The 24250-nt window shown below is 39.6% G+C and overlaps 1 protein-coding gene across 1 annotated transcript in view; it reads left to right on the top strand.

The window, feature by feature from the left end:
• Positions 1-689: 689 nt before the first annotated feature.
• The window catches only part of NOX1 (NADPH oxidase 1), a 39178-nt gene continuing 15617 nt past the window's right edge, over positions 690-24250 (top strand). The window contains exons 1-8 of the mRNA XM_003810393.7: positions 690-753; positions 9021-9175; positions 12460-12555; positions 19696-19806; positions 20048-20132; positions 20471-20622; positions 20718-20899; positions 20988-21120. Of these exons, the coding sequence (XP_003810441.2) occupies positions 690-753; positions 9021-9175; positions 12460-12555; positions 19696-19806; positions 20048-20132; positions 20471-20622; positions 20718-20899; positions 20988-21120 (978 nt within the window). The remainder of the gene's footprint in view (positions 754-9020; positions 9176-12459; positions 12556-19695; positions 19807-20047; positions 20133-20470; positions 20623-20717; positions 20900-20987; positions 21121-24250) is intronic.

Genomic DNA, 24250 nt, shown 5'->3' with positions numbered 1-24250 from the left:
AGGAACGTCTTTTCTTTACCATCTGTATTACTTTCCTATTGCTGCTATAACAAATTACTATAAACTTGGTGGCTTAAAGCAACACACACTTATCATTATCTTATGGTTCTGGTTGTCATAATTCTGCATTGGGTCTCAGTGGGTTAAAATTAAGGTGCTGACAGGGCTGCATTCCTTTCTGGAGGCTCTGGGGGAGAAGTTCCAGCCCACATTCCTTGGCTCCTGGCTTCCTTTCTCTATCTTCAAAGTCAGTAAGAGTGGGTCATGTTCTCATATCTCGTCACTCTGACTTCTGTGTCCCTCTTCCATTTTTAAGGATCCTTGTGATTACATTAGGCCATCCATAGAATCCATAATAATCTCCCTGCTTTGGGGTCAGCTGATTAGCAATCTTAATTCCACCTTCATTCCCCTTTGCCATGCAAGGTAACGTATTCACAGGCTTAGGATGTGGACATCTTTAGGGGGCTATTATTCTGCCTACCACACCATCACATGACAAATGTTTATTGAACATCTACTGTGCATAGAGAGCTTTGTGCTCTGCCTTAAGGAGCAATCTGGATAAGATAGGACTTGCTCAGAAAAGGGTAAATAACAAAGGGAGGTTTCACAGGCTATGAGAGAGGTAAGAAGATGAGGAACTCATGCTATGTCATGCTATAAAAATTGGAAGACAGTGTGGTATGATGACTGAGGTGGTCAGAGAAGACTTCCTGGAAGAGGCAGAGCTTAATCGGTCTTCAAGAAAAGGCAAGAGTTGAATATTGTTTCTGAGCTGAATAAGTCTCACATATACACTTTTGAGGGCAGATTTCCAAAGTAGCAGATGTAACATGAAAGTACTCATTGCTATTCTAGTGATGTCTCCATGATAATTACTGGCCTAAAAATCACTGTTATACATACCAGCTCATTTGATGCTCACCACAGCCCTGTGATGGAAGTAGGGAGAACAGGGAACTACATAAACCTTTCCATCATTGAGTCCCCAGGCCCCTTTCCAGGCCTAAGGCCACCCCCAGTGTTCTTTCTTCCTTGTGGCCATGGGGATACCACCTGTTTTCTCCTTTGGTAATTACTCCCCAAGCCTAGCTGCAGAATGAGACACAAACTCTGCACCTTCCCAGTTTCTTGCTACTATTGAAGCCAAGCACACAGGCTCATTTAAAATTTGCTAAACTCTGGAGAAAACAGGGTAAAACCGACAGACATAAGGTAGTGATAAAAGTTTCATAATCTTACAAAGTTTGTATAATAATGGTCTCTGATCTATAGTTTCTGCTCCCCTTTTCAATAGCAAAAGAAAGTACCATTGAGTTTAGGTCCTCTGCTTTTATTTTTTTAGGGCTCATCATCATCATTATTATAGCAAGCAACTATGGAGTGCTTTTTATATGTCAGGCAGTGTTCTCATTGCTTTCCATACTTTAACTCATTTAATTCTTATAACAACCCATTTTATGGATAATGAGGCAGGCTTCAAACCTAGGAAGACTGGCTCTGGAATCTATTTCTAACCAGTACACCATACTGCTCTACCATCTCTTCCGTACCACCACTTTGCCTTCTGCCTGTCAATATAGGCTACAATTTGAACACTTTCTCCATGAGGGATCAGTACATTAGGTTACAGATGAAGAAACTGAGGCTGAGCAAAGTTAGACTTTTCCAAGGCAGCATTAATAGTGAGTGGGGAGCTGGAGGTCAAATCCAGCTCCATCATACCATATTGCCTTTACGAGGTGCTACTTTGGTGAGGTCTGGTTCTGCTCCAACATAGTAAAAAGAATTGATTTCAAATAATTCCACATGTATCAGTCCCTCTTATCATTATGGGATGTTTCATTTTTGGACGCTGTAATCAAGACCAAATTAATACCTTTAAAGGCTCTAAGATTTAAAAGAAACGAATGGGCCGGGCGCGGTGGCTTACGCCTGTAATCCCAGCACTTTGGGAGGCCGAGGCGGGTGGATCACGAGGTCAGGAGATCGAGACCACAGTGAAACCCCGTCTCCACTAAAAACGCAAAAAAAATTAGCCGGGCACGGTGGCGGGCGCCTGTAGTCCCAGCTACTGGGGAGGCTGAGGCAGCAGAATGGCGTGAACCCAGGAAGCGGAGCTTGCAGTGAGCCGAGATCGCGCCACTGCACTCCAGCCTGGGCAACAGAGCAAGACTCCGTCTTAAAAAAAAAAAAAAATAAAAATAAATAAATAAATAAATAAACGAATGTCCTCCCAACACCATCCTCTATGGATTCAAATTAAATGTAATTATAAACAACAAAATAAGTAAAACAAACTATCATTTTCCCCATGACTACTTAAATTTTTGTTTTTGAAAACCAACCATCAAATTCTTTTGTAAATTCTTAAAATAATTCTCAAAACAATTTTTTCTGATGTCCTAAGCACATGTTTAAACTGTTAAGTAATTCAACACTCTCTGTTATATATTAATTCCTGGAAGAGGTGTACAAGAGTTGTAACTGTAAAGGCAAATTTGGGACAAATGAGAACAGACACAAGTGATCAGGGAGAAGACACAACATGCAGGTCAGGTAAGGGCTTTGTGTTTACAGTTTGCAAGACTCCACCTACCATGGGTGGGATCAACCGTCTACAGGAAATCTTTCCGAAAGACTGCAGTCTATGGTAAAACTGTGAATAAGTTACTGATGACATTTAAGTACTCCCTAGAGATCTCCAGGAAGCAACTTCAAATTTAGTCAATGCTGCATAATCCATAAACCTGGGAAATGCAAACATTAAGACAGGTGAAGCAATACAGGGTGGAGGGGACTATTATAATGTCTAGAGCCAACAGAAGGAAAGCAATTCTGGGAGAATTTACAAAAAAGGGAGGTTGATGGTGAGAAGTTTTGTTTATTTATTTTAACTTATTTTTATTTTACTTTAAGTTCTGGGATACATGTGCTGAACATGCAGGTTTGTTACATAGGTATACATGTGCCATGGTGGTTTGCTGCACCTATCAACCCATCATCTAGTTTTTAAGCCCTGCATGCATTAGGTATTTGTCCTCATGCTCTCCCTCCCCTTGCCTGCCACCCCCCAACAGGCCCCAGTGTGTGATGTTCCCCTCCCTGTGCCCATGTGTTCTCATTGTTCAACTCCCACTTATGAGTGAGAACATGCAGTGTTTGGTTTTCTGTTCCTGTGTTAGTTTGCTGAGGATGATGGTTTCCAGCTTCATCCATGTCCCTGCAAAGGACATGAACTCATTCTTTTTTATGACTGCATACTATTCCATGATATATATGTGCCACATTTTCTTTATCCAGTCTATTATTAATGGGCATTTGGGTTGGTTCCAAGTCTTTGCTATTGTAAATAGTGCTGCAGTAAACATACACGTGCATGTGTCTTTATAGTAGAATGATTTCTAATCCTTTGGGTATATAACCAGTAATGGGATTGCTGGGTCAAATGGTATTTCTGGTTCTAGATCCTTGAGGAATCACCGCACTGTCTTTCACAATGGTTGAACTAATTTACACTCCCACCAACAGTGTAAAAGCATTCCTATTTCTCCACATCCTCGCCAGCATCTGTTGTTTCCAGACTTTTTAATGATCACCATTGTAACTGGCGTGAGATGGCATCTCATTGTGGTTTTGATTTGCATTTCTCTAATGACCAGTGATGATGAGCTTTTTTTCGTATGTTTGTTGGCCACATAAATGTCTTGATGGTGAGAAGTTTTTAGTGTGTCCGGCATTGCCCAAGAGAGGGAGGTTTCAGATTTGGGGCATGGATATTTTAGTTGAATTTGCTGGTGTAATCTTACCTTGAAAAGGGCCAAGTGAGTTTGCTGCTGCAGCTTAATAGTAATATTCCGTTAAGATCATCTGACTATCTTAGCTCAGATTCTGTGATCACCAGCTTATCAAAAGACTTCCTAGTACTCTGATATTGGGAATGGGGGTCCTACCTCACAGACATAAGGGTCCAATCAGCATGGCATATATAATTCTTTAGATAATACATAAATTGTCATCCAGATTATAGATCATTCTTTTATGAATCACAGAATCTCAATGCTGGAGTATATTTAAGGGACATTTAGTTAACCATCTACCTGGTGCTGATATTCCCCTTATAAAAAGCTGACAAGGGGTTGTCCATTTCTCCTTGAGAGTCTCAAGTAATAGGAAACTCATTACCTCTTTACTTCTCTGAATACCCGTGTTGGAAAATTCTGCTTTATATTGAAAAAAAAAATTGTGTTACTATTTATTTTTATTTTTATTTTTTGACACAGAGTCTTGTTCTTTCGCCCAGTCTGGAGTGCAGTGGCGTGACCTTGGCTCACCACAACCCTCGCCTCCTGGATTCAAGCGATTCAAGTGCCTCAGCCTCCCGAGTAGCTGCGACTACGGGCATGCACCACCATGCCAGGCTAATTTTTGTATTTTTGGTAGAGATGGGGGTTTGCCATGTTGGCCAGCCAGGCTTGTCTCAAACTCCTGACCCCAGGTGATCTGCCCGCCTCAGCCTCCCAAAGTGCTGGGATTATAGGCGTGAGCCACCATGCCCAATCTAAAGTGTGTTACTTTACAGCCTCTATTCCTTGGTTGACTCCTTGGGTCACATACAAAACAATCTAAATTTTCTTAAAAAAAATGTAGATAAACTCATGTCCCCGATAAACCTCTTTCCAGGCCAAATTCCCTACACTCTTTAAATCCTCCTAATATAGGATGCTTTCAACTCATTACATCATCTTGGTCAGCCTTCCATGGACAGGCTTTAGTTTCTCTTTTAATGTGTGGTCTTGGGCACGGGCAAGTGTTTTCGTAAAATTTACAAATGTAAAATATTTTCATTGCTAGTGATTGACTGTCTCTTACCACTCCAACTTCCCTCTGTCACACTTCCCCTCAGGTCAAGTGATGCTGGAGTGGCCATGAGCATTTCTGGAATACAGATAAGAGGTTGTTGTGTTGGTGGTATATTTAGTTTGGATTTAGGAGAATATACATTATGTAGTTCACTGACACTTCTATATCTAGTTAACTGATTGATAGCTGCCTTAGTGTAGAAATGGCTTCCAGGAAAACTCCTACCACCCACTGTGCCAATTTCACCTGGCATTATGATACTAAATTGCAGGTGTGTTCAGCAGCTAATGAAAATGTTATTTTTATGGGTTTTGTGATGTTGAAGAGATTTTTCAGCTTTTTACAAGAAATATAAAATGTGCTGTGCATTGCGCTATACTCCTTATAATGGGAACATTTCATGGCATATAAATTATACCTCAATAAATCTGTTAATTGTGCTGTGCTTTCTTTTCTATTTTAAATAAATATTTGCTTTTGTGCCTAAAGTAAAGTAAAATAAAAATATGTAGCAGGATATCTACAAAACCTATACAAAACATTCTACTTAAGGGTGAAATGGAAGAATCCCCTTTGAGATTGGGAATTAGGCAAGGGGATCACTACTTCTACCTTTGTGCAGCATTGTACTAGAAGTTCTAGTGAGTGCAGTAAGCGAAGAAAAAGAAATAAAAGTTATAAGAATTAGAAAAAAGAAGGCTGGGCACGGTGGCTCACGCCTGTAATCCCAGCATTTTGGGAGGCTGAGGCAGGCGTATCACCTGAGGTCAGGTGTTTCAGACCTACCTGGCCAACATGGTAAAACCCAGTCTCTACTAAAAATAGAAAAATTAGCCAAGCATGGTGGTGGGCGCCTGTAGTCCCAGCTACTCGGGAGGCTGAGGCAGGAGAATCACTTGAACCCGGGAGGCAGACGTTGCAGTGAGCCATTGCACTCCAGCCTGGGCAACAAGAGGGAAACTCCGTCTCAAAAAAAAAAAAAAAAAAAAAATTAGAAAAAGAAATAAAACTGTGTTTAGAGTGAAAAATGTGACTGTGTTTATAGACAATGTAAGACAAAATACAGAAATATTATTACAATTAATAAGTGAGTTTAGTAATGTTGCTGGGCATAAAAATCAATATGTAAAAACAAATTGTATCTTTAACAGCCATCATTAAAAATTAAAATTAAAAAATATAATTTACAACCTCATGAAAACATATAAAGTTCTTAGAAGTGGATATAACAGGCTGGGCACGGTGGCTCATGCCTGTAATCCCAGCACTTTGGGAGGCCGAGGCAGGCGGATCACGAGGTGAGGAGATCGAGACCATCCTGGCTAGCACAGTGAAACCCCGTCTCTACTAAAAAATAGAAAAAATTAGCCAGGCGTGGTGGCGGGCGCCTGTGGTCCCAGCTACTCGGGAGGCTGAGGCAGGAGAATGGCGTGAACCCGGGAGGCGGAGCTTGCAGTGAGCCGAGATTGCACCACTGCACTCCAGCCTGGGCGACAGAGCGAGACTCCGTCTCAAAGAAAAAAAAAAAAAAAGAAGAAGTGAATATAACAAAGGAGACGCAAGAATTTGATTATAAAATTTACATGAAAATGAAAAAGGCCAAGAATAAAAACAAAACACAGAACCCCCCCCCACCAAAACAAAGAAACAAACAAACAAAAAGCCAAGAATAGCCAAAGCACTCTTGAAGAACAAGGTGGGGACACTTGTCTTATCAGATGTCAAGACTTAGTAATTAAGGCAGTGGCATGGAAGAACTGAATGGAGAGCTGCAGAACAAACTCGTGTATATAGACATTTCATATATAATAGAACTGACATTTTAGATCAGCGAAGAAAGTATATTTTTGAAAGTACTTTTCAAAAATGGCTGAGCGCGGCGGCTCATGCCTGTAATCCCAGCACTTTGAGAGGCCCACGTGGGTGGATCACATGAGGCCAGGAGGTCAAGACCAGACTGGCCAACACAGCAAAACCCTGTCTCTACTAAAAATACAAAAATTAGCCAGGCATGATGGCGCTTGCTTGTAATCCCAGCTACTCGGGTGGCTAAGGCATGAGAATCACTTGAACCCGGGAGGTGAAGGTTGCAGTGAAGGGAGATCACACCACTGTACTCCAACCTGGGTGACAGAGTGAGACCCTGTCTCAAAAAAATAAAAATAAAAATAAAAAGTACTTTTCAAAAATGATGCTGGAGCAATTCGTTTTCCATATTTAAAACTAGTAAATTGGATACCATACATGAAAATCAGCTCCAGGTGGATTCAAAACATAAATGTAAAATGCAAAAATATAAAATTTCTAGAAGAAAATATAAAAGAGTATCTTGATATCTGGGTAGTGATGGATTTCTAAAACAAGACATAAAATGCATAAATCATAAAAGAAATGACTGGTAATCAGAGTGCATTAAAATTAAGAACTTCCATTTATCAGAAAACACTATTAAGAGAGTGAAAAGACAAGCCATAAACGTAAGCAATAAAAGATTAGTATAAGATTATAAACAGAACCCTAAGAATCTAAAAGCAAAAGAAAAACCAATAGAAAGATAGACCAAAAAGTAGAATAGGCTCAGAATAGGCTCTTTTAAAAAGAGAAAACTCAAATGGCCAGCAGTTGAATTAAAAGATGCTCAAACTCATTAGTAATCAGGGAAATGCAAATTAAAATCATAATACGATAGTTTTCCACACTTACTTGAATTATAAAAACAAAAAAGTCTGGAAAATACCAAGGGTTGGTAAGCATGTAGAGGAAGTAGAACTCTCATTCATAACTCTCTGTAGTATACATTTAGGTGGTCACTTCGGAACGGGTTTGGAATTACACAGCAAAGTAGAATATGTGCAAATCTCAGGACCCTGGAATTTTGCTCCTGGGTATATACCTTAGAGAAACTGTAGCATATGTGTGACATTCGAACAACATTGTTCCATCATCATATCCATTAGTAGTAGGATGAATGAATACATTAATGTATATTCACTCATGCAATGGCATATTAGATAGCAGTGTAAGTGAATTGCAATTACATGTACATGTATGAATCTCAAAAACCCAATGTTGAAAGAAGCAAACCACAGAAGCATACATACACACTGCCAGGTTTCATTTACAAAAAGTTCAAAAACAGGAAACACTAAACAATATATTGCTTAAGGATGCAATTATAGTTAGTAAAAATATAAAGAAAAATAACAGAATGATTACCCCAAATTTCAGGATAGTGATTACATCCGGTGGGGTAGAGGAGGAAGAAGATAGATGTGATCAGGGAGGGAAATACAAAGAGCTTTAAGATACTGGAGAAAAATAGTCTATTTTCTTTAATCTGAGTAGTGAACACATAGACACTTATTCCTTAAAATTATTCTTTAAGTTACATATGTATGTTTTATATACTCTTCTGTGTATATTTCACCATTTTAGAAAAGGGAAAAAAAATCAGTGCCCAGAGCTGAACATACAACTCTAGTTAATCAGCCCAGAGCTGAACATACAACTCTAGTAAATCTATCATACTAGAAGACAATCATCTCCATTCTTTTGAGTGCTCTGCCTCTGTTTATTTTGAACCAAAGTGTACTTTTATACTTGTTAAATTTTCTCTTGCTCTATTTGGCCCTTCTTTTCACTTGTCCTTCCAGCCAGTCAAGTTCTCCCCAAAGCCATCATCATATATATCAACCACGGATCATCCTCCAGGGGAACTGGTATGCTAAAGTTTCTGAGCTAGCCAGGCTGAAATCCAAATGGCAGCCGGCAGATGTGGCAACAGTTTGAAAAGTGCACTTTGAAACAGCTTCCTTACCACACACGCTTCCCTCCCTACTTCTCCTGAAGTAATCTGTTTACAGACCCAGACTAATAATCTTTTTTATGAGAAACTTTAGCAAATCTTTTATCTAGGAAGGCAATGCTTCACATTAGGTCATGTTGATAAGATGATGAGAGAGAATATTTTCATCCAAGAATGTTGCTATTTCCTGAAGCAGTAAAATCCCCACAGGTAAAACCCTTGTGGTTCTCATAGGTAGGGCTGGTCTATCTAAGCTGATAGCACAGTTCTGTCCAGAGAAGGAAGGCAGAATAAACTTATTAATTCCCAGGAACTCTTGGGGTAGGTGTGTGTTTTTCACATCTTAAAGACTCACAGACCCTGCGCTGGACAAATGTTCCATTCCTGAAGGACCTCTCCAGAATCCGGATTGCTGAATCTTCCCTGTTGCCTAGAAGGGCTCCAAACCACCTCTTGACAATGGGAAACTGGGTGGTTAACCACTGGTTTTCAGTTTTGTTTCTGGTAAGTGATGTTTGACTTCCTATTAATTAGGAAGGATTAAGGAGAAATCATGTTTTTTAATATTTGTAAAGCAATTTGAAAGAGAAAGATGATTCCATGCCGATTATTGGGCTCATCAAGACCAGTTAGTTAAAAAATACAACTGTGGGTCAGATGAGAGGACAGAGGCAAATAACATGCAATTGTTCATGTTGTCAAATCACAAGTATTTGGAATTTCAATCTGTTTTCATTTTCTGTCATCTCCCTTTCTCTTCCATCTCACTTCTAACTACTACCATGAGTGCTGATTTCTCTCTATCTTTCCTATACTGGTCCCATCAAGATTTCAAAAAGTCACTGAATGTTTGAGATGAAAGTGATCTTAGAGATCATCTGGCCCAGTACTGACCACTAGAAATATAGCAAACCACATAATGTAATTCCTAAATTTTCTAATACCTACACCGAAAAGGTAAAAATAAACAAGTGAAGTTAATATTTAACAATATAATTCATTTAACCCAACATATCAACAAATCCTTTCAGTATGTATTGAATATTGAAAATATTAAGAAGATAATTTACATATTTTTATTTTTACTGAGTCTTTCAAATCTGATGTGTATATATACCCACAGCACATCTCAGTGAGGACTAGCCACATTTCAAGTGCTCAGCAGCCCCATGTGGGTAGTGGCTGTGGCATTGCATAGTGCAGATGTAAACCAACTTATTGATTGTACAAAGGAAAATAAGACCTAGATGTCACACAATGAATGGATTGACTGAATTGGCATCACTCGAACCCAGCTCCCCAATGACGTTCAGGCCAGAACCCCTTTATCACCCTTTGTATGCACAATCCCTTTCTCCTAACACTCGAACACCTCTCTCCACTCTCATTCTTCCATTTCTGAGCCACAGTTGAGCCTGGGGCTCCCTGTGTCCTTTCTCACTTTCCTAGATCTTCATTCATTACTCTTTCTCTTTTCTCCTGTTTTGCTTTTGGGTCCCACAGGCAAAACAGAAGAGAGAAGGTGTGATGCTTCTTTTTATTCCTGTCTACCCCCCCGCCCCCCGACCAGGTGCTCCAGGGAAAAATATGTGGAGTTTCCCTGGAGGGTTGTTTGTTTTACATTTAACAAAAGTGCTTATTTTGTCAGGTTATCCCATGACATATTTTAAATGCTCAATGCCTTATATTGAGTTCCTTTTGCACTATAATGGAAAGAACACTAGTTTAGGAGAAAGGGAACCTGGCAAGTACTTTGAATTCTGCTACTAACTGGGTGATCTCGATCAAATTATTTATCCTCTCTAGACTTCAGGTCCTGTGGGTGTGTAGGTGGGGGGAATTGGGCAGGGGAGGGGAGCAGGGGATTAATAAAGTGACTAGATTAGATACAAATATAAGGGTGTTTCTAGCTCTGAAATCCACGTTTACCTGCATTTTTTCCCCCTCTCTTATTTTTTGCTGGGAGAGTTTACCAGCTATGATGGTGACTCACATTTAACTCTCTAGCTTTGAATTTTCATCCCCCACCAAACCAGCTGGCAAGCTTAGACTTCTCATTATCTCTGACATATACTCCTATGCACTGATTTTTAAATAAAAAATAAATTACTTAAAAATAGTTTTATTCCTCCTTCCTCCCAGGTCTTGTAGTTTACCTTCTTTGTCGTTCATAGTGGAGGAAATGACAGCTAAGATGGGGAATGGAATGCCTTACTCCTAGATATCACTGTATTTCATCATTTGCCTTGCCTACAATTGATGATGGGCTGACACAGTTATTTGCCCCTGTGTCTCTTTGTGATCCAGAAATATTTCTGCTCCCTCTAAATAAACTTCTCTCCTCTGTCTTCCAAATTCTTGAGGTGTCTGTGACTGTTGACTTTCTTTTCTTTCAAAGACGTTTCTCTGGAAGACACTCAGCTCTGGAAAAGGGTAACTGAGCAAAGGAGGCCGGAAGAAATTGATTGGTAAAGCAGGTTCGGTGGTGACACAACTCTGTAGCTAGCACTTATTGATCTCTTACTAAGCCCCAAGCATTGCATTAATCACTTTACACGCATTATCTGACGTAAGCCTCATAGCATTACTATAAAGTAGGTCCTGTTATTATCCTCATTTTGCAGGTGAAGAAATTGAGGTTTAGAAAATTTAAATCATATGTCTGTCTGAGATTATAGAGCTATTAATTGGTGATGCTACAACTTGACTCCAATATCACACTTTAAATCACTATATTATAGTACTAAAGGTGTGTGAGTGGTCTAGATCTAGGGAGTCTGAATAGGCCATGTCCTAGGCTAAAGGCCCTTTGCCTGTTGTGCTGAGATGGTTCTGACTCATACTGTGGGGCGAGGGATATATACTAGCGCCCTGGAGACCTGTCGAATTACAGACTAGCACCTCCACACTTGGGCTAGAGACCAGCTGGTTGGTCCTCAAGGCAATGGGCAGTGAGTTCCAAATTTCACCTTTAGCCAGTGCAGAGACAGAACTTGGAACAGGCAAAAGCAGTCTTAAGAGCTCAAACAAGTCCAAAGGAAAAATAGATTAATTTGAAAAAAGACTCACAATCTGAAAACAGAAAAATGTGTGTCAGGGTGTAATTAAAAAGGCAGGCCCATCTGGAATGGTTTAGTTCTTTTCAGTTAGGTATTGTTATAGGTGCTAAATTTGTTCTTTGTTTCTTCAGATATCCATTTATTCACTTATTGCCATCTTTTAGGTGCAACAGTTTGAATGCTCTAGTCCAAGAAATGGCAAATGTTTCTGTAAAAATCTAGATAGTACATATTTTAGGCTTTGCAAGCCATATGGTCTCTGTCCCAACTACTCTACTCCGTCATTGTATCACAAAAACAGCCATAAACAATACAGAAATGAGTAGCAGTGGCTAAGTTCCAATACCACTTTATTTATGGTCACTGAAATTTGAATTTCATATAACTTTCACATGCCACAAAATATTCTTCTTTCGATTTTCTCAACCATTAGCAAATTTGAAAATATAAAATATAAAAAACAATTCTGAGCTTGCAGGCTGTGGCAAAACAGGTAATGGGCCATGGGCCTCAGTTTGCTGACCCTGCTCTAGTCTAATGCATGTCTCAAAGTGCTAACTCACTCTGAAAGCCAGTTAGATACTAGCAGGATTGCACTCATTTAAAATGAAAACAGGTAAACACAAAATAGCCAAAACGGCGACACTATTGCTATCCCTATCCCTTATTTACTCCTTCCCATACTCAAATTTCACTTTATTCTTTGCATGTTTTTTTTTCTTCCTCTAGGTTGTTTGGTTAGGGCTGAATGTTTTCCTGTTTGTGGATGCCTTCCTGAAATATGAGAAGGCCGACAAATACTACTACACAAGAAAAATCCTTGGGGTGAGTATCACGGTTGTCACGGATAGAATCTCTATTGTTTTCCTTATCTCTGATTCCAGCTTCTTTGTGACCCAATGCCCTGATATTCTCTAGGGCTAGGGTTGCCAGAAAAAGTACAGAATGCCCAACTGACTTTGAGTTTCAGATAAATGACAAATTATTTTTTTATGTAAGTATGCTCCAAATACTGTATGAAACACAGGTATACTAAAATATTTATTTTAAAAAGTCTGAAGTTAAAATTTAGCTTAGCATCCTGTATTTTTATTAAATAAATCTGATAACCCCATCTAGGGCACACTACCCAGACCCAATAAAGGAAACATGCAATAAAGAAAACTATTAGGCAGTTGTTTTCAAACTGGTTTCCAGAAACTCAGGTGTTCCTACAGGGTATGAGGGGAAGGCTAACTGGGCAGTGCTCCTCCTCCTGCTCCTGCTCCTATTTCTTTTTTTTTTTTTTTTTACAAGGAGGAACTGGTACCATTCCTTCTGAAACTATTTCAATCAATAGAAAAAGAGGGAATCCTCCCTAACTCATTTTATGAGGCCAGCATCATTCTGATACCAAAGCCGGGCAGAGACACAACCAAAAAAGAGAATTTTAGACCAATATCCTTGATGAACATTGATGCAAAAATCCTCAATAAAATATTGGCAAACCGAATCCAGCAGCACATCAAAAAGCTTATCCACCATGATCAAGTGGGCTTCATCCCTGGGATACAAGGCTGGTTCAATATACGCAAATCAATAAATGTAATCCAGCATATAAACAGAGCCAAAGACAAAAACCACATGATTATCTCAATAGATGCAGAAAAGGCCTTTGACAAAATTCAACAACCCTTCATGCTAAAAACTCTCAATAAATTAGGTATTGATGGGACATATTTCAAAATAATAAGAGCTATCTATGACAAACCCACAGCCAATATCATACTGAATGGGCAAAAACTGGAAGCATTCCCTTTGAAAACTGGCACAAGACAGGGATGCCCTCTCTCACCACTCCTATTCAACATAGTGTTGGAAGTTCTGGCCAGGGCAATTAGGCAGGAGAAGGAAATAAAGGGTATTCAATTAGGAAAAGAGGAAGTCAAATTGTCCCTGTTTGCAGATGACATGATTGTATATCTAGAAAACCCCATTGTCTCAGCCCAAAATCTCCTTAAGCTGATAAGCAACTTCAGCAAAGTCTCAGGATACAAAATCAATGTACAGAAATCACAAGCATTCTTATACACCAATAACAGTCAAACAGAGAGCCAAATCATGAGTGAACTCCCATTCACAATTGCTTCAAAGAGAATAAAATACCTGGGAATCCAACTTACAAGGGATGAGAAGGACCTCTTCAAGGAGAACTACAAACCACTGCTCAATGAAATAAAAGAGGATACAAACAAATGGAAGAACATTCCATGCTCACGGGTAGGAAGAATCAGTATCGTGAAAATGGCCATACTGCCCAAGGTAATTTATAGATTCAATGCCATCCCCATCAAGCTACCAATGACTGTCTTCACAGGATTGGAAAAAACTACTTTAAAGTTCATATGGAACCAAAAAAGAGCCCGCATCGCCAAGTCAATCCTAAGCCAAAAGAACAAAGCTGGAGGCATCACACTACCTCACTTCAAACTATACTACAAGGCTACAGTAACCAAAACAGCATGGTACTGGTACCAAAACAGAGATATATATCAATGGAACAGAACAGAGCCCTCAGAAATAACGCCGCATATCTACAACTATCTGATCTTTGACAAACCTGAGAAAAACAAGCAATGGGGAAAGGATTCCCTATTTAATAAATGGTGCTGGGAAAACTGGCTAGCCATATGTAGAAAGCTGAAACTGGATCCCTTCCTTACACCTTATACAAAAATCATTTCAAGATGGATTAAGGCTCCTGCCCCTATTTCAACCAAAGCAGCCTATATCTATCTATGAACACCTGCTTACAATTTTAAGAAAGAGTTTGGTTTTTTTTAAAAAAAAAGGAAAGTAAAAAAGAAAAAACAAACACAACTTGAAAACACTGCTGTCATGGAAACATACCTCTCTATCAAATAGGAGGGATACTTAGGGGAGTCTCATGGGTGCTACAGAATTCAAGGCCTGCAGAAAGGAGGGCTCAGGTCAAGGTTACAGAACCTGAAAAGCTTGGGGAAGTGGCAGATCAAAAACAGAAGAGGGAGGGAGGGAGTGGGTAGGGCACAGGGGTGTGGAGGTGACCAGGAGGAAGCACGGAGTTGAGGATGGTTCTCTCACAGGCTGATGAACCCGGATGCTGCCTGGTTAGAAGAGCATATTTGACTGCTACCTCTAGTTTATTATGCAATAACAGATAGAGGATTTTAAATCACTTTCATCTTGACAGTGCCATTTTTTCAGTAGCTTTCGGTATCTTCCCAATGTACATGTTTAAAGACAGCTTGTCCTTTTAAAAAATGCTTTTTTCTCTCTCCATAATCAAAGAATCCATGTTGAGGTCACAATTAATTTGAACGTTCTGTTCATGGTTTATTTCACCCTGCTGTTTTCCATTTTAAATGTTCATCCTTGATCCTTCTTTAGAAACTATAACTCCAAAGGAGGTATTAATTTGCTTTAAAAATAGCTTTTTACTAAGAGAATGATGCAATAAATGTGACTAGTTATTAACAGCTTGATTACTACATGACCAAAATGTCAGCAGCACAAAAATAAATTATGCTGATGTCCCATGGACATTTTTTTTTCAAAATTATTTAAAAATTGTTTATATATGTAGGGGGTATAAGTGCAGGTCTCTTTCTTTCCTTCTTTCTTTTTTCTCTTCCTTTCTTTATTCTTCCTTCCTTTTCCTTCCTTCCTTTTCTTTCTCTTTCTTCTCTCTCTCTTTCTTTCCTTCCTTCCTTCCTTCTTTCCTTCTCTCTTTCTCTCTCTCTTTCTTCTTTTCTTTTCCTTCCTTCCTTCCTTCTTTCTTTCTTTGTTTTCATTCTCTTTATTTTGAGACAGGGTCTTTCTCTGTTACCCAGGCTGGCATGCAGTGGCATGATCATGGTTCACTGCAGCCTCGACTCTCCCAGGCTTCAGCTATCTTCCCACCTCAGCCTCCTGATTAGCTGGGACCACAGGTGTGCGCCACCAAGCCTGGCTAATTAATATGCCATAATTTAAACATTCCACAGTCATTAAAACATTTACCATCACTGCATCACTGCATAGAGCTCTCAGCCTTTTAAGAGAATAACAATTCATTGCATTGATATGCCATAATTTATTTAAACATTCCACAGGTTATTTCTTAAATTCATGCTCACCTTGGGAAAATACAGGGAACAATTTGATTCACTATGAAGTAGAGCAGATAAGCAGCAGAGGAAGAAGTTTAAATCCATAATTTAAAAACATTTTTTTGCCAGGTGCTGTGGCTCACGCCTGTAATCCCAGCACTTTGGGAGGCCGAGGCGGGCGGATCACGAGGTCAGGAGATCGAGACCACGGTGAAACCCCATCGCTACTAAAAATACAAAAAATTAGCCAGGCGTGGTGGCAGGCGCCTGTAGTCCCAGCTACTCGGGAGGCTGAGGCAGAAGAATGGCGTGAACCCGGAAGGCGGAGCTTGCAGTGAGCCGAGATCGCGCCACTGCACTCCAGCCTGGGCGACAGAGCCAGACTCTGTCTCAAAAAATAAATACATAAATAAATAAATACTTTTTTTTTGTAGACATGGGGTCTCCGTGTTGCTCAGGCTAGTCTCAAAACTCCTGGGCTCAAGTAATATTCCCACCTCGGCCTCCCAAAGGCCGGGTATTACAGGTGTGAGCTACCATGCCCAGCCACAAGTGTAGGTTTCTTACATGCATATATTGCATAGTGATGAAGTCTGGGTTTTTAGTTACCTATCACCTGAATAGTGAACATTGTACCCAGTGGGTCATTTTTCAACCCTCACTCCCCTCCCACCCTCCCACATTTTGTAGTCTCCAATGTCCATTATTCCACTCTGTAGGACATTTCATTTTTTAAATCCCTATTTTAAAACCTTAATTATCAATAATGCTGCTTCCAATGAGATTAAACCATATATTAGGTTGGTGCAAAAATTATTGCTATTAAAACTGTTTGCAAAAACCGCAATTACTTTTGCTAACCGAATAGAAGTGTATAAGTAAAATGTGAAAATCTCCCTCCCATCCTACTCCCCAGAGATACACACACACACACACACACACACACACACACACAGAGACACACACACTGACATAAGCTCACAAATGTATCAGACACGTAGGTTTTGTTTTTGAGGTGGGTACTATCGTTTATTCACTTTTTCATTTTCATATAGTAAAATTTGCTGTTTTTTGGTATACAGTTCTATGAGTTTGGGTAAACACATATAATAAGACACACAGCTTTTTGTTTTAACCAAAAAAGGGATCACTTTGTAGATATTGGCTGGAAATTGCTTATGTTAATATATCTCAGATATCTTTCTTTCTTTTTTTTTTTTTTTTGAGATGGAGTCTCACTCTGTCGCCCAGCCTGGAGTGCAGTGGCGCAATCTCTGCTCACTGCAACCTCCACCTCCTGGGATCAAGTGATTTTCCTGCCTCAGTCTCCCGAGTAGCAGGGATTACATGTGTGAACTTTCATGGCTGGCTAATTTTTTGTATTTTTAGTAGAGACGGGGTTTCACCATGTTGGCCAGGCTGATCTCAAACTCCTGACCTCAAGTGATCCACCCGCCTCGGCCTCCCAAAGTGCTAGGATTACAGGCGTAAGCCACTGCTCCCAGCCTCAGATATCTTTCCATGTGAGTGCCTAACCAGTGGTGTGCTGAAACCAGCTCATACCAGGTTGTAATGCCAGTTGCGTGCATCTCTTCCCAACTCTGCATTCAGTGGTATTCAATGACATCAAGTTAGTGTCTTGAAATCTGGCATGGTGGGAGTATTTACATCATCAAAATTGGCAAATGCTGGAAATCAAGAATCCCCTTCCTCCCAAAAAGCTAGTCATTAAAACATTTACCATCACTGCATCACTGCATAGAGCTCTCAGCCTTTTAAGAGAATAACAATTCATTGCATTGATATGCCATAATTTATTTAAACATTCCACAGGTTATTTCTTAAATTCATGCTCTGCTCACCTTGGGAAAATACAGATAACAATTTGATTCACTATGAAGTAGAGCAGATAAGCAGCAGAGGAAGAAGTTTAAATCCATAGTCAATTATGCATTAATGACAGCAGGAGTTCAATTATAACACCAGTGAGTGGAGATCTAGAGAAATGAACATACATTGGCGTATTTAAATGTGCTGCAATGAGGAAAAAATGTTTTCTCTAAAAAGAATTCATCCTATACAGATAGCCACCACAGAATATGGAACTGTGAAATTATAGTCCTATATTTTCAATTCACTTGCCAATTTTAGCTTTAAGAAATCTCTGTGATTCAAATAAGCAAGTAGTGGGAACCAATGTGGAAATGCAGGATCTCTGAGATGAGCAGAGGAAATTTACTCAGAAGTGGAACAGGCTGTCTGTACCAAAAACAGTCAGAGCGTGACTCAGCAGAGGGAGAAAACACAGGTCATGTGGAAAAGCCAGAAATGGAAAACAGTAGGGCAGCTTTTGTTCACCACATTGCCTGACATTCTTAGCCATTATAGATACTAGACAGATCTTGTCCTGGCTTATTAAACTAACATCACATGTTCCTGGGTTTACGATATAAGGAAAAATCAATTTTGTGCTTCATAGATAATTACAAAAAGCCCAAGAAATTGTTAACCTTAACCCATACCCCTCCTTTTAGAAAGTCTTTGACAGGCACACAATGTAAGGCTGGCCAGTCAGCAGAAGTGCAACAAAAATTGCCTGGCTGCTGCTGTCAGCTCCTCTACTACAACATTGTCACACTCCATAGCAGTCCCAAGTTCATGAAGTAGACTCAGAGACCAGTTGTACAGAGTTGAGGAGAGAAGTCAGATTTAGCTGCCATGGAGTTAAGCATATTCTGTCCAGCTTATACCTAGTAAGGCCTGTTTTTTTGGGCTAAATGCTTCTTTGAAGCATTGATTCCTTGTCTCCTTTGCTAGCAGCTTCTACTGCTGGATCAGGTTGTTCTTGATTTATGCTGCCTGGCCACCCAAGGAAATCAGCTTAAAATTTTGCTCCTCTGAAGTTCTCCCTTCTCAAATATCTACCTGTTTAAAAATTTTGCTCTAAGAGGTTTGCTAGTCTTGACTAACTTTATTCAATTTTTAAAGACATCTTAAATAGAATTGGTTAAAAATTTTAAGTGTTTTTATTATACAACTCTTATGTGCTTATAACTGCAATATTAGAAAATACAGAAAAGAATAAAATACCATCTGTAATTGTACCTCTAAGTATGAGCTTTATTTAAAATGCAAATAAAGGTATATATGATCCTTGGCCAGGCATGGTGGCTCACATCTGTAATCCCAGCACTTTGGGAGGCCAAAGCAGGCAGATCTCTTGAGCTCAGGAGTTCCAGACCAGCCTGGGCAACATGGCAAAACCCTGTCTCTACCAAAAATACAAAAATTGGCTGGGTATGGTGGTGCACGCCTGTAGTCCCAGCTACTCAGGAGGCTGAGGTGGGAGGATGGCTTGAGCCCAGGAGGCAGAGGATGCAGTGAGCCGATATCTCGCCACTGCACTCCAGCCTGGGCAATAGTGCCAGACCTTGTCTCAAAAAGAAAAATATATATCTATATCTATATCTATATCTATATCTATATCTGATCCTTAGGACTCTTTTACAAGTGACAAATAACAAAATTATAATAAAGAGTATTAAGTAAAATGTTACAGCCATAGAATGTTTTGCTAACATGTAATCATTAAATCCTATTCTCTTTCATGTTAATAAATGTAGTCAAATATTTCCCAACTACTGTCATGGGAATTTCTCAACTCAATATTAAATTCAGTATGTTTTATGTATTTTGCAAACAGAGCCTGGCCTGATGGTGTTAGCTACTGAGAGAGAGGAGAGGCAGCTGTAGCCCTGTTCATTTGCAGGCCTCAGATGAGTGGGCTGGGTCAGTTGCTCACGTGCTAGATGGTGAAATGAAGCAGCTGATGGTCTCTTTTTCTCCTCTGCTGTAGTCAACATTGGCCTGTGCCCGAGCGTCTGCTCTCTGCTTGAATTTTAACAGCATGCTGATCCTGCTTCCCGTGTGTCGCAATCTGCTGTCCTTCCTGAGGGGCACCTGCTCAGTGAGTCCCAACCACTCCTAAGTCAACTTTCACATTAAAGAAGGAGACCCCAGACTCCTCAGTAGGACAGTCCAACACCATGCTCCTAGGAATGGAAGCTAGAAGTCTCCTTTGGTAGCTAAGGGGGTGGGTTAGGGCGGGTGAGTATTGGCATGCTATATGCAAGACATATTGGTTATGGGTTAGTGAATTTAATAAAGCTGGCTGGCGACATCTGACCATGATCATTTTACATTTGTAGTTTTGCAGCCGCACACTGAGAAAGCAATTGGATCACAACCTCACCTTCCACAAGCTGGTGGCCTATATGATCTGCCTACATACAGGTAACTCAGGCAATCCATGAATCTGCAGACTCCAGGGCATTCAGAATCTTGCTTCATTCATCCATCCATATGCACATTCAAAAAATATTTATCGAGCACTGGGCACTATTTGTCAGGCACTGTTCTTGGCCTGTTTTCATGGAGCTTAAGTTCTATTCCTTTGGGAACAGAGTAAATATAAAAAAGATCTCTCCGCAATCGAGGGTTTATTGGGCACCTTCTGTGCACTCAGCATTCTGCTAAGCACTATAATGTAGGATTCTTCTAGTCTAGTGGGGCACACCTGCCATGATGTTGCTGAGATGCCTCTTAACATTTCTTTTCATCTTTCCATTTAGCTATTCACATCATTGCACACCTGTTTAACTTTGACTGCTATAGCAGAAGCCGACAGGCCACAGATGGCTCCCTTGCCTCCATTCTCTCCAGCCTATCTCATGATGAGAAAAAGGGGGGTTCTTGGCTAAATCCCATCCAGTCCCGAAACACGGTGAGTTGACTTTCTAGCAAAGCATCTGAGATCTGGTTATGAGCAGGAAGTGCACAGGTGGACATTGTGTCAGGCTGACATTTCTCCTCTCACAGACAGTGGAGTATGTGACATTCACCAGCATTGCTGGTCTCACTGGAGTGATCATGACAATAGCCTTGATTCTCATGGTAACTTCAGCTACTGAGTTCATCCGGAGGAGTTATTTTGAAGTCTTCTGGTATACTCACCACCTTTTTATCTTCTATATCCTTGGCTTAGGGATTCACGGCATTGGGTAAGATCCTCGAACCCTCATTCTCATGCCCCAGCCCCTGACCTTGCATAATTCTTTGTCCCAAACCATCCTTCTTTGTCTATTTCAGTGGAATTGTCCGGGGTCAAACAGAGGAGAGCATGAATGAGAGTCATCCTCGCAAGTGTGCTGAGTCTTTTGAGATGTGGGATGATCGTGACTCCCACTGTAGGCGCCCTAAGTTTGAAGGGCATCCCCCTGAGGTAAGAGCCCTACGGGCAAGGACAGACTCTTGTTAGGAGCTGTTACTGTTATTATTCTTATTATTACTCTTATTGTTATTATCGTCATTATTATTAGTTCAGTCCTGTGCTGGGTCTTATGAAGGATATCTATGGGGTTCCTACCTTTAAGAAACTTCCAGTATCACTGGCAACAGGCAATTACAAGGGGATCTTGAAGAGAAAAAACTAATAGTTCTTGCATGTTGTGAGACCCTCTGCAAAGGTAATAATGATAGCCCACATTATTAATTGTGTTTATCATCTGCCAGCCTTGCTGCATAATATAGATTATTTCATTTATATATAGCAATAACCTATGAGATATTACTTCTTTTTTGTCTAAATTTTGAAACAAAAGGACAGGATTCCAAGAGATTAAGTAAACTGACAAGCTCTTACAGTAAATAAGTAGTGGAGCCTGAATACAAACCCAGGCCTTTTGGATTCCAAAGGTTTGAACTCTTGACCACTATACTGTCCCAAAGCTCAGCTGTGATATTCCAGTCAAATTCTGGGGGGAAATAAAGCATTCTTGAAGTGGGCTTTCTTTGGTGTTCTAAGAATATGCTTGGAAATTTTTGTTAGATACTGGGTGATTATGAAACTGTGTTCTAGGGAACTCAAGGTGTGCCCCAGGGTAATTCTTGTGGATATTATTATTTACCTTTGCTTGCTCACAAAATAGGTTATATTGAGGAGTAAATGGAAGGGGAAGGTTGATTTGTGGTGCCTCAAAGTACTCTGAGAATGATTAAGGTCTTTAAATCAGATTCAGGATTAAGAGCAATAGCTTAGTTCTCATCTGGAACAGGAAAAATATATAAAACAAAAAGTCTTCTAAAGTTGGCATTTTAATTCAGCAGGAAAAGGATAAATGAATAATTTTTAGCACAATAAGATCATCATCTGGGAAAAAAGCTATATCTTCATTTCACGCCTTGCACTAAAATATGAATTGAGGATACATGAAGCAAAAAAACCATAAAAGCACTTTAAGACCACGTGGGAAGTTTTTTTCTAATACTGAAGTGGAGGAACATGTTTCTAAATAAGATAAACCACCCTGAAGCCATAAAAGAAGAGATAATTTTGCATGGCAAAAGAAATCCCCATCGGGCCGGGCACAGTGGCTCACACCTGTAATCCCAGCAATTTGGGAGGCTGAGGTGGGTGGATTGCTTGAGCCCAGGAGTTTGAGACCAGCCTGGGCAACATGGCAAAACCCCATCTCTACAAAAAATACAAAAATTAGTTGGGCATGGTGGTGTGGAGGGTGAGGTGAAAGGATTACTTGAGCCTGGGAGGTTGAGGCTGCAGTGAGCTGTAATCATTCCACTGCACTCCAGCCTGGGTGACAGTGAGATCCTGTGTCAAAATAAACAAACGAATAAACAAAGAAAAATTCCCATTGTAAATAAAGATAGACAAAAAATTACCAAGTAGGAAAAGTATTTACAACTCACAGGGCATGGACTAATTTTCTAATATATAAATAACTCCTAGAAATCAATAAGAAAAAGCCTAATAACATGATAAAAAAAGAAATAGAAGATGTGAACAGAATAATCTCAGAAATGGAGATATATCCTTATCTTAAATATATGAAATGATGCTTAATGTTATTCATAATGGAAAAAAATGCCAAATAAAACTACAAGAATCTGTTAACCTAACAGATTAGCAAAGATAAAAAAACCTGCTAATGTATGGTGTTGACAAGTGTGGAAAAATGCTCTTATGCATTGCTGGTGAGAGTGTAAACCTATACAACTGCTTGTAGAGAGTGATTTGGCAGTAGCAATTAAGGTTTAAAACTCGACTTCCAATTTATTCCACAAATATACTTAAATATGTGTTAAATTACATGCATTAAGTTATTCATTACAGCATTGTTGAATAGAAAAAAAGATTGGAAACAAGTGTCCATCAGTGGGGAACTAGTTACATTTTGGGACTTTCATGCAGTGGAATAGTCTGCAACCAGTAAAACGAAAGAGACAGTACCATAGACACTAATAGGGACCAGTCTCTGAGATGTTAAATGCAAAAGGCAGGGCAGTGTGTAGAGTCTCCTATCATTTGCATTGAAAAGATCATTTAAATGCATGTTCTCCAGAAGAATTCACAAAATAATAACATTACCTCTGGGGATCTGGAGGGGCAGGAGGATTTGCTTTTTACTATTGTACTGTTGTACTTTCAGATTTTGTACCATATACATATATTACCTATTTAGAAAGTAATTTTCTAATAAGATAGATAGAATGCTAGCTACACAAATAAAGAATAGACCACTAGCTACACTAATAAAGAAAAAAGAGAGACAATCCAAAAAACACAATCAGAAATGACAAAGAGGACATTACGACTGACCACACAGAAATTAAAAAAAAAAACCCCTCAGAGACTACTATGAACATCTCTATGCACACAAACTAAAAAAAAAAAAACAACCTAGAAGAAATGGATAAATTCCTGGACACATACAACCTCGCAAGACCAGACCACGAAGATATTTAATCCCTGAGCAGACCAATATTGAGTTCCAAAACTGAATTAGTAACAAAAAAGCCTACAACTAAAAAATGCCCAGGACCAGATAGATTCACAGCCAAATTCTTCCAGATGTACAAAGAAGATCTGGTACCATTCCTACTGAAACTATTGCAAAAAAAATTGAGGAGGAGGGTCTCCTTCCTAACTCACTCTATGAGGCCAGCATCATCCTGATACCAAAACGTGGCAGAGATACAACGAAAAAAGAAAACTTCAGGCCAATATCCCTGATGATCATTCATTGATGAAAAAATCCTCAACAAAATACTGGCAAACTGAATCCAGCAGCACATCAAAAAGCTAATCCACCACGATCAGGTAGGCTTTATCCCTGGGATGCAAGTTTGGTTCAACATATGCAAATCAATAAATGTGATTCGTCACATAAAGAGAACTAAAGACAAAAATCATATGATCATCTCAGTAGATACACAAAAGGCTTTCAATAAAATTCAACATTCCTTCATATGAAAAAGTCTCAGCAAACTAGGCATTGCTGGAACATATTTCAAAATAACAAGAGCCATCTATGACAAACCCACAGCCAACATCA

Source organism: Pan paniscus, chromosome X (assembly GCF_029289425.2).
Source record: "Pan paniscus chromosome X, NHGRI_mPanPan1-v2.0_pri, whole genome shotgun sequence".
NCBI lineage: Eukaryota > Metazoa > Chordata > Mammalia > Primates > Hominidae > Pan > Pan paniscus.
The sequence above is the reverse complement of the archived record's forward strand: the minus strand, read 5'-3'. Positions and strand labels throughout refer to the sequence as shown.